Below are 11,958 nucleotides of genomic sequence, written 5' to 3'. Positions count from 1 at the left end.
TGTATGTCTTCGGGAGAAAAAATGATTAGCACATTTAACTACATCTGATCCCTGCCCAGCTCAGATTTTACAGAGGTGATTAGTCCTACGCATCTCAGCTCTGGTATCATCTTCATCCTCCACAATTCTGCCCACTCCTCTAAGCTGACAGCCTATACTTCCGGGGGACCTAGCACATAAACCCACAGTCTTACACATCAGAACTCTTGAACTTGTGCTGTAGCACATGTGTGGAAGTGAGCTGTTAGGCTTTTGGCTTCTCCTTGTAAGGTATGTTAGAATCCTGGCAAATGCCAGAGGTTTGTATTTGCTTTATACTTAAGAGATATTTATTTATATATTTATTTAACACAGGTTTCCTATAAAAATGACTCATAGAATCACAGAATGATTTAGGTTGGAAGGGGCCTTAAAGCCCATCCAGTTCCAACCCCCCTGCCCACGGGCAGGGACACCTCCCACCAGAGCAGGCTGCCCAAAGCCCCATCCAGCCTGGCCTTGAGCACCTCCAGGGATGGGGCATCCACAGCTTCTCTGGGCAGCCTGTGCCAGGGCCTCACCGCCCTCACAGTGAAGAATTTCTTCCTAACCTCTAATCTAAATCTGCCCACTTCTACTGGCTTTTGCCCTCTTTTAATGGCTTTAAACAAGCCATTACCCCTTGTCCTGTCACTGTACTCCCTGACACAGAGCCCCTCCCCAGCTTTCCCGTAGGCCCCTTTAGGCACTGGAAGGCTGCCATAAGGTCTCTCTGGGGCCTTCTCTTCTCCAGGCTGAACAACTCCAGCTCCCTCAGCCTGTCTTTGTAGAAGAGGTGCCCTTTGATCATCTTTGTGGCCCTCCTCTGGACTTGCTCTAACACTTCTGTGTCCTTCCTGTACTGGGGGCCCCAGAGCTGAACACAGGGTTCCAGGTGGGGTCTCCAGAGGGGGAGAACCACTTCCCTCAACCCCCTGACCCTGCTGCATTTGATGCAGCTCAGGATGCAGCTGGCTTTTTGGGCACAGTGTTGGCTCATGTTGAGCTTCTCATCAACCAACACCCCCAAGTCCTTCTCCTCAGGGCTGCTCTCAATCCATTCTCCACCCATCCTATATTTGTCCTTGGGATTGCCCCAGCCCAGGTGCAGGACCTTGCACTTGGCCTTGTTGAACCTCATGAGGCTCGCACAGGCACACCTCTCAGCCCTGCCCGGGTCCCTCAGGATGGCATCCCTTCCCTACAGTCTTCAATTGGCTTTTTTTTGTAAGGCTTCTTCCTTACAGCTCGCCCCAAAGCCCAGGAGGCGCAGAGCGGTGCAGGGGAAGCACATCGGTCCGGAGCAGCCGTGTCTGGAGCTGCTGAGGCTTGAGGCAGTTTTCGGAAGCAGGTTATGTCCCTATTTCAAGCTCAGGCTAATAATTGCCCTTTAAAATCCCCCCACTGGTGTGTTTGTTGTATGTTTTGGTTTTGTTTTTGCCTCAGGGAGACATTTCTGAATTACAAAATGAAGCAGACAGAGGTTAGGCTGCAGGGCCACCACTCCTCCCCAGCTGCATGTGGCCACTTGAGGTTTGGCAACAGCTTTGGCTCTGCACTGCAGTGACACAGCTTCTGTTTATTTGCTCCTTAATGAAAATAAATGAAGATCAGAGGATCCTCAAGTGTAGAGCTGAACACCTGAAGGCTGTTCTGGATTGTCTGGGGAACAGCGAGCTACCTGCCACCTGTATTACCCTTTGCTCCTGATTAGTCCCACGTGCAGCAAGACGAGCTTGGTTCAGGCAGGTGTGGGGTCACCCAGCTTGTCACCCTGCTTGCAGCTTTGCAGAGGTGCGCACAGCTAATTGCCAAGCCCAGGCAGACACTCCTGCTGTTCTGGCTGAAGAGAGCTGGTGATGAGCGCTGGCTTGTACCTAATTGCACTGGCTCTAGAACAGCTAATTAGAGGCTCATTTTCACAGCTAACAAGACGTGAGCCAGGCAGTAGGTCTGCCCTACGTTATAGCCACTAGTGTATTCCTACACTGCAATATGTAGGAGCTGCCGCGCTGTAGCAGAGCTGTAACATACCTGGTTCCCCTCTGTTCAGCTTGGTCTGCCCAAACCTCTGCAACAGCCTCACTCTCATCGCTGCTTTTATGTCTGCCATTCCTTCGTTCCTGCTGCCCTCCTGCCTCAAACTCCTCCCCTTCTTCCCCAGTAGCCTGCTAGCTTTTTCCAGATTTTTCATAAAGTTTCAAGACCAACCAGTGAGCACTGAACGAAGTGGTGCCAGTGCACAGGTAGCAATAACGTGCTAACATGATCGTGCCACAGGATGAACTGTAGTAAGGTGCTCATCATACTCTCCTTCACCTCATAAACACCTCCCACACGGCTCGCTACCATTTGGAGTAGTTATTTCCTAGTTTCACACTACCTGAACGCACCTGTTGTTCCACATTCATGTTCAGCCCATATTAACCTAAAATTCTCCTGGTGAAGCATCAGAAGCTCTCCCATGTGATGATCAAGGGAACGCATCTGCATAGTATATGGCGACAACTTAAAAACTGTTGCAAAAGTTTCCCCTGCAAAATCTGTACGTGTATTTCAACCAGCATGCATCCCAAAACTCAGACTGTACAGGGCAATATATGCTTGATATTTAGGAATGAGAAGGAGAGGAGGAGGACGGAGAGTCAGCACTGCCTAAGGCACCAAGGCAATGACAACCTGTACACATGAAGCACACCAGACAGGTGACGGAAAGACAAGGTCATGCTCTGGAGAACTCAGAGCTCTTAAACCAAAGCAGGATCTGCAAGGCAGGACCTCCCCTCACAGAACAGCCTGGCAAGTGTCCATCTGTGAGTACTACCACAGCCTCAACCAGACTGACGAGACGTGCTCCAGAAGAGTTATCCCTCCTTGCACTTTGGCACCAATATCTCCACATGACTGGGTGAACACAGCTGTGTGCATCACAGCCTACGTAGGAGGCAGTGCTGGGACACAGCCCAGCCCTTTTGGATTCAGCCCCAAATCCTGGCTGCTCCATCTCACTCTCTGCAAAGAAATTCCTTTTTCATTGCCAGCCCAAGATGAAAAATAGTAAAGTAGTCACTAGCAGGATGCTGGGAGGCACTTCATGATTTTTGCAGGTTGCAGTCTGGGATATGTAGGATGCCAGTGACGTGCCCTCTCTGCATCTCTTCCACAGCCTATGCTAGGCAAGGTCACCAAACATCACATGCCTCAAGTATATTTGTGAAGTGAGGTTAAGCATTAAAAAGCCACAGACAAAAATATTCCTTAAGATTTTATAAACATTTTAAATCTGAAACTTTTAAAAGTATAAATTGCTCAACTGGTATGTCAAGAAGCACTGACGAGGGAAGGGAAGTTAACAATAACAAACCATTTCAACACGGTGTCTCCCCATTCTGCTTGGAAAGGTGCTCCACCGAAAGAGGTGCAGTCTCTTCACATGACTGGTGTATCCAGCAGTGCTTGGCAAAACTTTAGCCAACAGGGACACTATTTACAAATCTTCGTCATCGAAGGTCTCAGTGCACCTCAGCATCACAGTCTCATAATCAAACTGAAGATCTTCTTCCTGAAACGCCCCCCCAAAGCCAGGTAAGGTTAAAAAGCACAGTAGCTGATCGTGTTTCGAAGTGCTTGGTTGGTCAAGCGCTGGCAGGTGTCAGCTAATGTGCCTCCCTGAATCAGCAGCTTGTCAGTCAAGTGCCTGAGGTGCCTGACGAAGAATGTCTCAAATTCCCAACCAACTTCACTCTAAAAACGACAGGGCTTCACCCTGCCTCTATTTACATCATTTGGACTTACGTTACTGACTGTGGTAGCAAACATATCACGTAACAGGCTCTGAAGATACAAGAGCTTCCTCGAGCCCTTAACTTTTACTGACTTCAGGCTTTGCTGCTTTTAGCAATCGAAGGAAATGGTCTTCTTGACCAGCTTACAGAGCGTAAGTGGCTCTTGAGAAATCAAAGTCTATGAGATGAAAGCATTTGTGTCTGCAATCAATCCAGTCCACCTTCTGCATTGATGCAAGACTTGTCAGGGAAAGGCTGCTTTTAAAAACAGGTGATATTTATAAAACGTATAGCTTAAGGAGCACTAAATTGCTCTTGCTTGCAAAATGACTCATCTAAAATCTGTAATTTTAAAAGAAAGCGTGCATCTGAAGATGCAAAGGTACTCAATACAATTTAGAAAAAAAGCAGACTTCTACTTAGATACTTTAAAAACTTTGAACCTCAATCCAAATAAACTTTTAGTGCCTTTACTGCTTAGCATCTCTTGTTATGTTGTCTCATGACAACAGCTCTGGACAGCTGACAAGATTGTTTAACTATTCCCACGCTCAGCAATATTTCTGTACCATGTAGCTTCCATGCTCCTGTTGTCATTTTTGGGCCAATGTCCTTTTAAGAGCACTCCCTTTCTTTGTCCAGACGATTTCCTCCCTCCTCCTGTGTGATTCTTTCTCAAGCATTTTACATCACTGGGGTGCGTGACCTTGGCAGCCCTGAGCACCAGGGCCGCAGCTCAAGAGGAGCTGTGACTACAAACCAGCAGACGCGCACAACCCAACAATACTTTGTACCTGGATAGTTAACTGCAAATGGCATAACACAGAACTGGCATGTACTGAGCAGCAATAAAATGTGTCACCTCACCAGCTCTGCAGATGGGAGGGAAGGAGACCACAGGCTGCCTTTCACACTTAGTCGGGTACACGTTGGTTACCTTGCCTTAGCACTTTACCTGCTGCCCACCTCTGTATCATCTACCATGTGTGTGCACAGTGCATCAGGACTTCACTTACCTCGGGATAACCCATGCCACCAGCACTGCCCAGACTCCTGGGCTGGTGTACCGGCACCGCGTCGGAGAAGTGGAACAGTCTGCAGGGACTCAGTGACACCCACAAGGTAAGCAAGTTACTTGTCTCATAACCCAGACAAGTCCAGGAGTCTCCAGAGCCCTGAGTAAACCAATTTCTGGGCTAAGCTGTGTAGCCTACACTGAGCTCTCTGCTGCTGCCAGAGTTAGTGTTTCAAGCTAGCTGAAATGTTCCCTAGGCCCACTCAGCAGTCACTTCCCTAACTGCCTCCAACTATTTGCTCAGAGACAGAGCAGAATTTCTGCTCACAAAACAAAAAACTCTTGTCAGTTGTATTTTTTTTCCCCTCTTGGCAGGGCTCTCTAGATGTGCTGTACTGCAGTTATCTAAACCAAAACAGATTGCAACCTTCATATTATCAGTACGCTCTAGCCTGGGTGATTTCTGCTCAGACTCCCTTTTTATTGTCTCATCACAGACAACCCAAAGGTACTGGAAAAAAAAAAGTGCACAGTCTTTTACTTCCTTTTGGATGTGCAGTTCTCAGTCAACTGCCAGTCTGCTGTATTTCACTACCACTCATGCCACAGTCTGGGAGCTGTGAGGTGGGCTTGGGCTCCCGTATAACAATACAGCACCAAGCAGGAGGACAAAAGCAGCACCAAGGCATGACAACCACAACTCAAAAATACTCTATCTTGCCTACAGTTGATCTTTCTTTTCTAAGCATCGTCAGTTCATGGTCATTTACATAAACACAGGAAGAGCCTTGTTTTTATGCAGAACACAGTAATTCACAGACCAAAGGGCTGTGTAGATCAGCACCTTGTCTCTGACAATGGCCAGGAGTGGATGTTTAGACAAGAAGTGCAAGAATATAGCATACAACATGCTCTGTTCCATAATACGTGCTGCTGCATTCTGGCACACCGTGCTGTGAGGAGGTTCTGAGCTGGCAATTGTATCTAGACTTTCAGGTATACTGTCAATGGCCTGATTGGACTATGTTGTTTTCATTTCATTGGGTGCTTTCTACTTCTGGTCTTACAGCAATGAACAATCATTCTGTGTACCAAATCCATTTAGGATCAAAATTCTCTCATGCTACCCCTCAGTCTTTTTTGCTGAAGAGCCCTACTCTAGTAGCTCCTGTTTAATAGCTTTTGCTGCGTCTGCTGCCATACTCTGAACCCCCTCTAGTGCTAATATCTCCATGAGATAGTGGGAACCAAACTATGTGAGAGTTTTATCTGAGTGTTTTAGGAAGTGGTGTAATACTAGTTTCTGTTTTGTGTGTTTTTTTTTTTTTTTTTGGGGGGGGGGGGGGGGGGGGTGGGGGCTGGGTCTCAATTACCCTTCATCACAAACATTGTTTTCTTTAAAGGAACGTCTGCTCATGTAACAGAGAGCAGGTGGAAGCTGAATGATAGCAAAAAAAAAAGATAGAACAGTGGCCATTGCAGAGGCACAACCAACTCTGAGCCCAAACAAGCATGTTCTTGCTGAGGGATCTCTCCCTTTTGGTCCTCTACCCATGTGTGAGATCTCAGATACCTCCTTGGCAGGAGGACAAGAACAGGAGGAAGAACATTGCAAATACAAAGGCTTCTGGCTCAGTGAACCTGCAACAGCAGGCTGAGGGTAAGGCACAGCACAGCAGCTGCTCTCTTTTAAGAGCTGTTCTCTTTTAAGAGCATAATTACCCTGCTCTTAAGGCCTGCCAGACAGGGGCTGAGGGTAGGGAACCTGGCATCAAGACAAAGCACAAGCTGGTCCCTATTGAGCTCAGAATCAAGAGGCTTTTAGTTATGGAGAGAGCAGGCACAGCTTTACCTGCTTACATGAGATCACTCAAGCTTTTCAACCTGCAACTTCAATTAATAAAACAATAATAATAAAAAAAATCATGTCATTTGGATTTTTAGTAAGATTCTAAGTAATAATGACACCTCAAACCTTGTGTCTTACAGAGGCAATCCTAGTGACCTTTGGAATGACACATCTGAAGTGATAAACCCCAAGCTCTTGTTTTAGAAATTCTGGACAATATGATCTGAAGCATGGAAAACAGAAATTCCTTCCTGACAGTGACAGAAATAGACTGCTCCTTCTGTAAGGAACCCTGTGGCAAAGCTTACCTGGCAAAACTGTGCATTAGCAAAGAAAAGGCTTTTTAGGAAGTCAGTGATCTGCAGATAGAGTCTGTGGTCATCCTCTGGATTTTCAGAAGTGTAGCTTGCAAATGCTGAACTGAAAATGGAACCCAAAGTTATGTTTAAGGTCTCGTTCCCTCTTTTCTCCTCCTATTTATTTTCCCTCCTCCATATTTTACTTATAAATTAAAGAAGACAAGTTGTTTTCAAGACAAACCTGATAATAAAGACAATGGGTATAAAAGATAGGGAGGAGTGGAGGTGTATGTAGGGAGGAGATATTGTCTAACAAATGAGAGGAAGATATTAAGAACAGAACTGCAGTACAAGAAGCCACTGTCACAACAAAGAGATCCACTGATGCATTACAGCTGTGGTAACTGTTTTAGGGAAGAGTATACATCCCTTGTAACAGAGAGCAACAATGGCTATTTAGTAGAGTATTTTGTAGGCTTGTTCAGAGGAGCAATACTGTCTTCTTTTGTAAAGTCTTTGAGAGAACACAATAAAAACGTGGTCATGAAATGACACAGCTGTCACTGGCAAGTTTGGTAATGGGCAACATTGGTAACAAGCTCAGATAATCACTCTGCACTTCACCTCCATATTCTCCCTGGGATCTTACAAGGTTCTGCCACCACACCTCTGTCCGGAATTAAAAGGCATAGGGTGATAGGAAAAAGAAGGGAACAGGATAAATGTTGTCTACTGAAATACTAATCTAGTTTGGGGCTAAAACAAGACTGCAAAGATGATGGTAATACATTGCAGTATTAACGAATACTTGTTTCAAAAGCAAACAGCAATTGTGACCTAATCAATGTCATTTAGTGGATACATGCTTTGTTAAAGCCGTATGATGTATTCAGGAGTATTCTGATCAACAGTCTGAACAACGTTATTTCCATTCATGCTGTTCTGGAAGTGCAAAAAGGAATTGGGGAGAAATAGTGAAGATGCATGCTAAAGATGTGTGCATTTCTTAGTATGGAAAAATAAGTAAAAACTGGGTCAAAAAAGGGATTAAACACTACTTGGAAAGAGAAAAAAAAACTGAGACTAAGCAGCAAGAATACATAAGAGAGGAGTCAATGTGATTTTCCTCTTGAGGAAAGAAACCCTTTTCTTTCTGGTCTAATGGGAAAATCAAAGGCAATGCTAGTTTTGTATCTGACATGTTCTTTCCTAGGTAACTGTGATCTGACCTGCAGACGAAAAACCTATTATTATTTAATAGGTCTTGTGTTTCTTTGATGTTACTGCTCAGGTCAACTGCACTTTAGCTTGATCACCTCTTTCTGATGAAATTAGAGTACTTGAAAAAGGTTAAGAGAGACATTATTAAAAAATATATTATTTTTGTCTCATTACGTGAGAGTACAGTTCATGATTACTGACTTATCCAGTGAATGCCTTATGGTCCTCATAGACCTGGTAAGTGAGAGAGAAAAGGAAAACATTAAAAATCTTGTAATTTGAAAGATGTAAAGCTATGCAGAGTGGAGGAAAAAAAAATAGAAGGGTTTATCCATTTATCCAGAAGGAAGACTCCTGGATTTACCAGAAAGAGTCACTAACAGTGCCCTGGTTACCCCAAAGTGACTGGGCACTCTCAGTAAGCGAGTCTTCCTGGTTTTGCTATAATGATTATTAATCATTTCACTCATACACCTTAAGAGACAGTACTATTGTGAGCACAATTGCCGTATGCTACTATTTTAACCATCTACTAAAAGTTAGGCATAAAAAAAGAGAGTTAGGCTATTGACTTATTCCATGCAAACTTGCTGTGGAGTATTGACTGTCGGCTATTAAGTTATTCCGTCTCATAAAAGGGGTGGGTTTGTAATTTACCTCTGGCTAGACGTTCCCTGAGTCTCATTTGTGTCAAGGAAACCAGCAGCAACATCAAACGCATCTTCAAACATTACCTGTCAGAGAAAACACTTTGAATGTCAATATATCCAGCCACTAAACAGTTTTACCTAGGGCATAATTTTTAATAATTAAGTCTTTAAAAGCATGATATTCCTTCTTTCCATTTAACGGGTATGTTTACTGCTACAGTAAACCTACAGGGTTTTGCGGAGACAGGAATAAGGTGTAGCTATATTTCATGACTAGGAACACAAGGTTAGTCCGTTCCCTTAGGCCTGTGCTTCAACCTCCAAGAATTAGACCTGCATTACATCTCCCAAAACATCAGTAAAAGCATGAATTTTAACAGTGCTTTTCAGACTTGACTGTGGGCTGTTGCATTGTTTACGGCTGGGGATCTCAGCTGTATCAGCCATTCTCCACAAATCCAATTCCAGTGTACGGTCTGGCTTACAAAGGAGTTTGGATTCTCCATGTGACAGACCAATAAGCTCATTAGTTCACTTTGCCATAATGTAGATCACACACTTTCTGTGCCAGAAAGTACTGTACGTGCAACATCCCCATGACATTTGTTAAGTAGGTCAGCAAAATGAATTGCCTAAGCGTCCTGTGACTCAAAAAGAGCTCGTCAATGCAATGCACATATCTGCTGAAGGTGAACCTCTGTCCTTCCCTTGCAACTAGTAAAATTACACACATCTTTGAGCAGCTAGTTGCTTAAGTAATCAGAGCTCCAGAACAGTTTAGGAAGAGTTGGCTGCTATTTGATTTTTTTTTTTTTTTTTTTTAAACACATGCCCTGGCCTACATAGTCGCTGAATTCTTGGCTCTGCAGAAATGCATGGAATGGGCAGTCACTAGTCCTGTATCATTGAAACTGGCCTACAAATACTTTCTCTTGGCTACCAAGTGCTTTGATTACCAGGGGAAAAAAAAAAAAAAAAGCAGGCAGGAACACTACAATTCTTGGGAAGCCAGGCATTTCTTCTGGATTTAGCTCACGTGTCCTCCTTGGAGGACTTGCAAAGAACAGCAACTGTATAATCCTTCCTTCTCCTGACTCCTGGGCAAGTTAGAGCAAACTTTAAACTGTTGCCTAGCACAGAAACTCCACAGGTAAGTGAAGACCAGCAGGATTACTGCCACAGCACTCCTAGAGCTTGCTTTATATCTTACTAAGAGAGAATTTGATGCAGACGTTTACTCAGACTGTTTATTGTCTCCACATATGCATTCAAGTGGTCTTGGGAAAGCTTAATTACAACTACTGTATGGCTCCAATTAAAAGCTGCAGTGCCAATTAGCAACTTGGCTTGGGTTTCAGAAGCAGAGGATGTGTGTTACTGAGCACTTACTTCCTCCGGTGTAGAGATCGAGGAACCACTGGCTTCCTCACTGTTACCTTGACTGTCCCTCACGTCACCATCAGTGCACGCAGGTTCTTGGCAAGCAGCCTTCGGATCCAGGAGGAAATCTCTCTGGCTACAGTACTGCAAGATGCTGTCTCTCCTTTCTTCAGAAAGTTCTTGCCAGAGGTGTGAAATAGCCATGGAGACCACAGGAAGAGGTGCCTCCTTAGTGCAAACAACTCCATGCTCTATCAGCAGGTCTACTGTGTGCTTATAAACATACAGGTACCTGTAAGGAAAGGAAAAGGAGCATCTCAAGACCAAGCTATCACGCAGCCATATGCTGCAAATCAGTGTGGAGGGACAAGACGTCCAGTGACAGCAGAACACCAAAGGCTTGACTCAGTCGCAACCATGGCCATAGTCAATGCTGAGCTGTTGCAACGTATGTGGTGGAAATGACCTTCGCCCTTGCACAAGATGCAGTTCCTCATGTCAAGTTTTAGAAGATCTAAAAGCAAAACAAACCGTTGTGAAACAGCGGACCACAGACGACAACAGATAAACCATGCTGACAAACCGAGCCCTTCTGAGCACTCCTGCCTGAGCCAGCTGGTCTCAGAGCAGAGGTGGTGATCTCCCTTCAGCTCAGGATGCCAGTTAAGGAATCTTCCCAGGGACTGAGTGACTGCTTGGTATTTGGGAGGTAAGCCAAGGATATAATTAACATTACCTCAGATTAGCAATTAAACTTTGACTTTGCAGATAAGTAACTACTGTGCAACGTTTGTTGTTAAACAATTGAATTGACACCTCAATAGACCTGTCTAATAAAGTTGCTGTGCTGAACCTACCTGACTGTTGTAGCTGTTACCCAGAAAGATCCTGTCATGCGATCACAACCATCAGGAGAGCAGGGAGTAGCTGTGATTCGAGACTACTTCACTGACTTCTCCCTCTAAGACTTCATACAATTATTGAATGTTGCCCAACACTGCCAGAAGATTTTAGCAACGCTGTTCTGCCAAGATTTCATCTGCAAAAGGCAGGCTCCAGCCAGAGCCTCAGCAGGATTGCCTCAGAACAGAAGCTCCGGGCTGCTACGGGCTGTACTTGTTGCAGAGGCAAACCTCATTCTGGCATTTCATAAATTTTGCATACTTGCCTTTGTATCCTGAGGCTCTTGCACTGCAAGTCACTTTTTATACTTTTACTGGCATTGCAGTACTCATAAAACTCTTGGCTGAGGTCATACCCTGATGCATTAGGTACTGCACATGCAGACAGAAGGAGACTACCCTGGGCCTGGAAGGTCTGACTCTGGGCATGGGAGCTCAGTTTCCTCCACTTTACATCTGAGACTGACTTCTGTGATGTCTATCATAAAATTGCCAATTGAACATTAATGTTGTAATTTCAACCTGGTGACCAAACTGCAGGAAGAGCCTGCTTCTTCTGTTGGCACCGTGTGGCACACTGAACCAGGGGTAATGACGCCTACTTTAGAAAGCAGCACTGAAGGTTAGTTTATGTTGATTAGATTATTAGAGCCTCTTGGACGAAACTAACAAGTTCATAGGAGCAAAAAGCAAGAGCTCTATAAACAGCAGTCATTGTTACTAAGTTTTACTGGGCTCAGGATGATTCCCTGGAAGATGTCCCAGTCAGGCACATTTCCTGACTAACTCAACTACTGAACAAGAAATAAACTCCAAAGAGCTGTCTCTTGGTTGTTGTA

The 11,958-nt window shown here is 44.7% G+C and overlaps 1 protein-coding gene across 3 annotated transcripts in view; it reads right to left on the bottom strand.

The window, feature by feature from the left end:
- Window positions 1-3,259: 3,259 nt before the first annotated feature.
- STRA8 (stimulated by retinoic acid 8) overlaps window positions 3,260-11,958 on the bottom strand; it is a 15,329-nt gene continuing 6,630 nt past the window's right edge. For all 3 annotated transcript variants that reach the window (XM_066994296.1, XM_013182638.3, XM_066994285.1), the window contains 4 exons: window positions 10,227-10,509; window positions 8,845-8,921; window positions 6,976-7,087; window positions 3,260-3,580 (listed from right to left, as the gene is read on the bottom strand). In XM_066994296.1, the coding sequence (XP_066850397.1) occupies window positions 3,506-3,580; window positions 6,976-7,087; window positions 8,845-8,921; window positions 10,227-10,509 (547 nt within the window). In that variant the 3' untranslated portion in view covers window positions 3,260-3,505. The remainder of the gene's footprint in view (window positions 3,581-6,975; window positions 7,088-8,844; window positions 8,922-10,226; window positions 10,510-11,958) is intronic.

Source organism: Anser cygnoides, chromosome 1 (assembly GCF_040182565.1).
Source record: "Anser cygnoides isolate HZ-2024a breed goose chromosome 1, Taihu_goose_T2T_genome, whole genome shotgun sequence".
NCBI lineage: Eukaryota > Metazoa > Chordata > Aves > Anseriformes > Anatidae > Anser > Anser cygnoides.
This window is presented reverse-complemented; position numbering and strand designations above follow the sequence as displayed.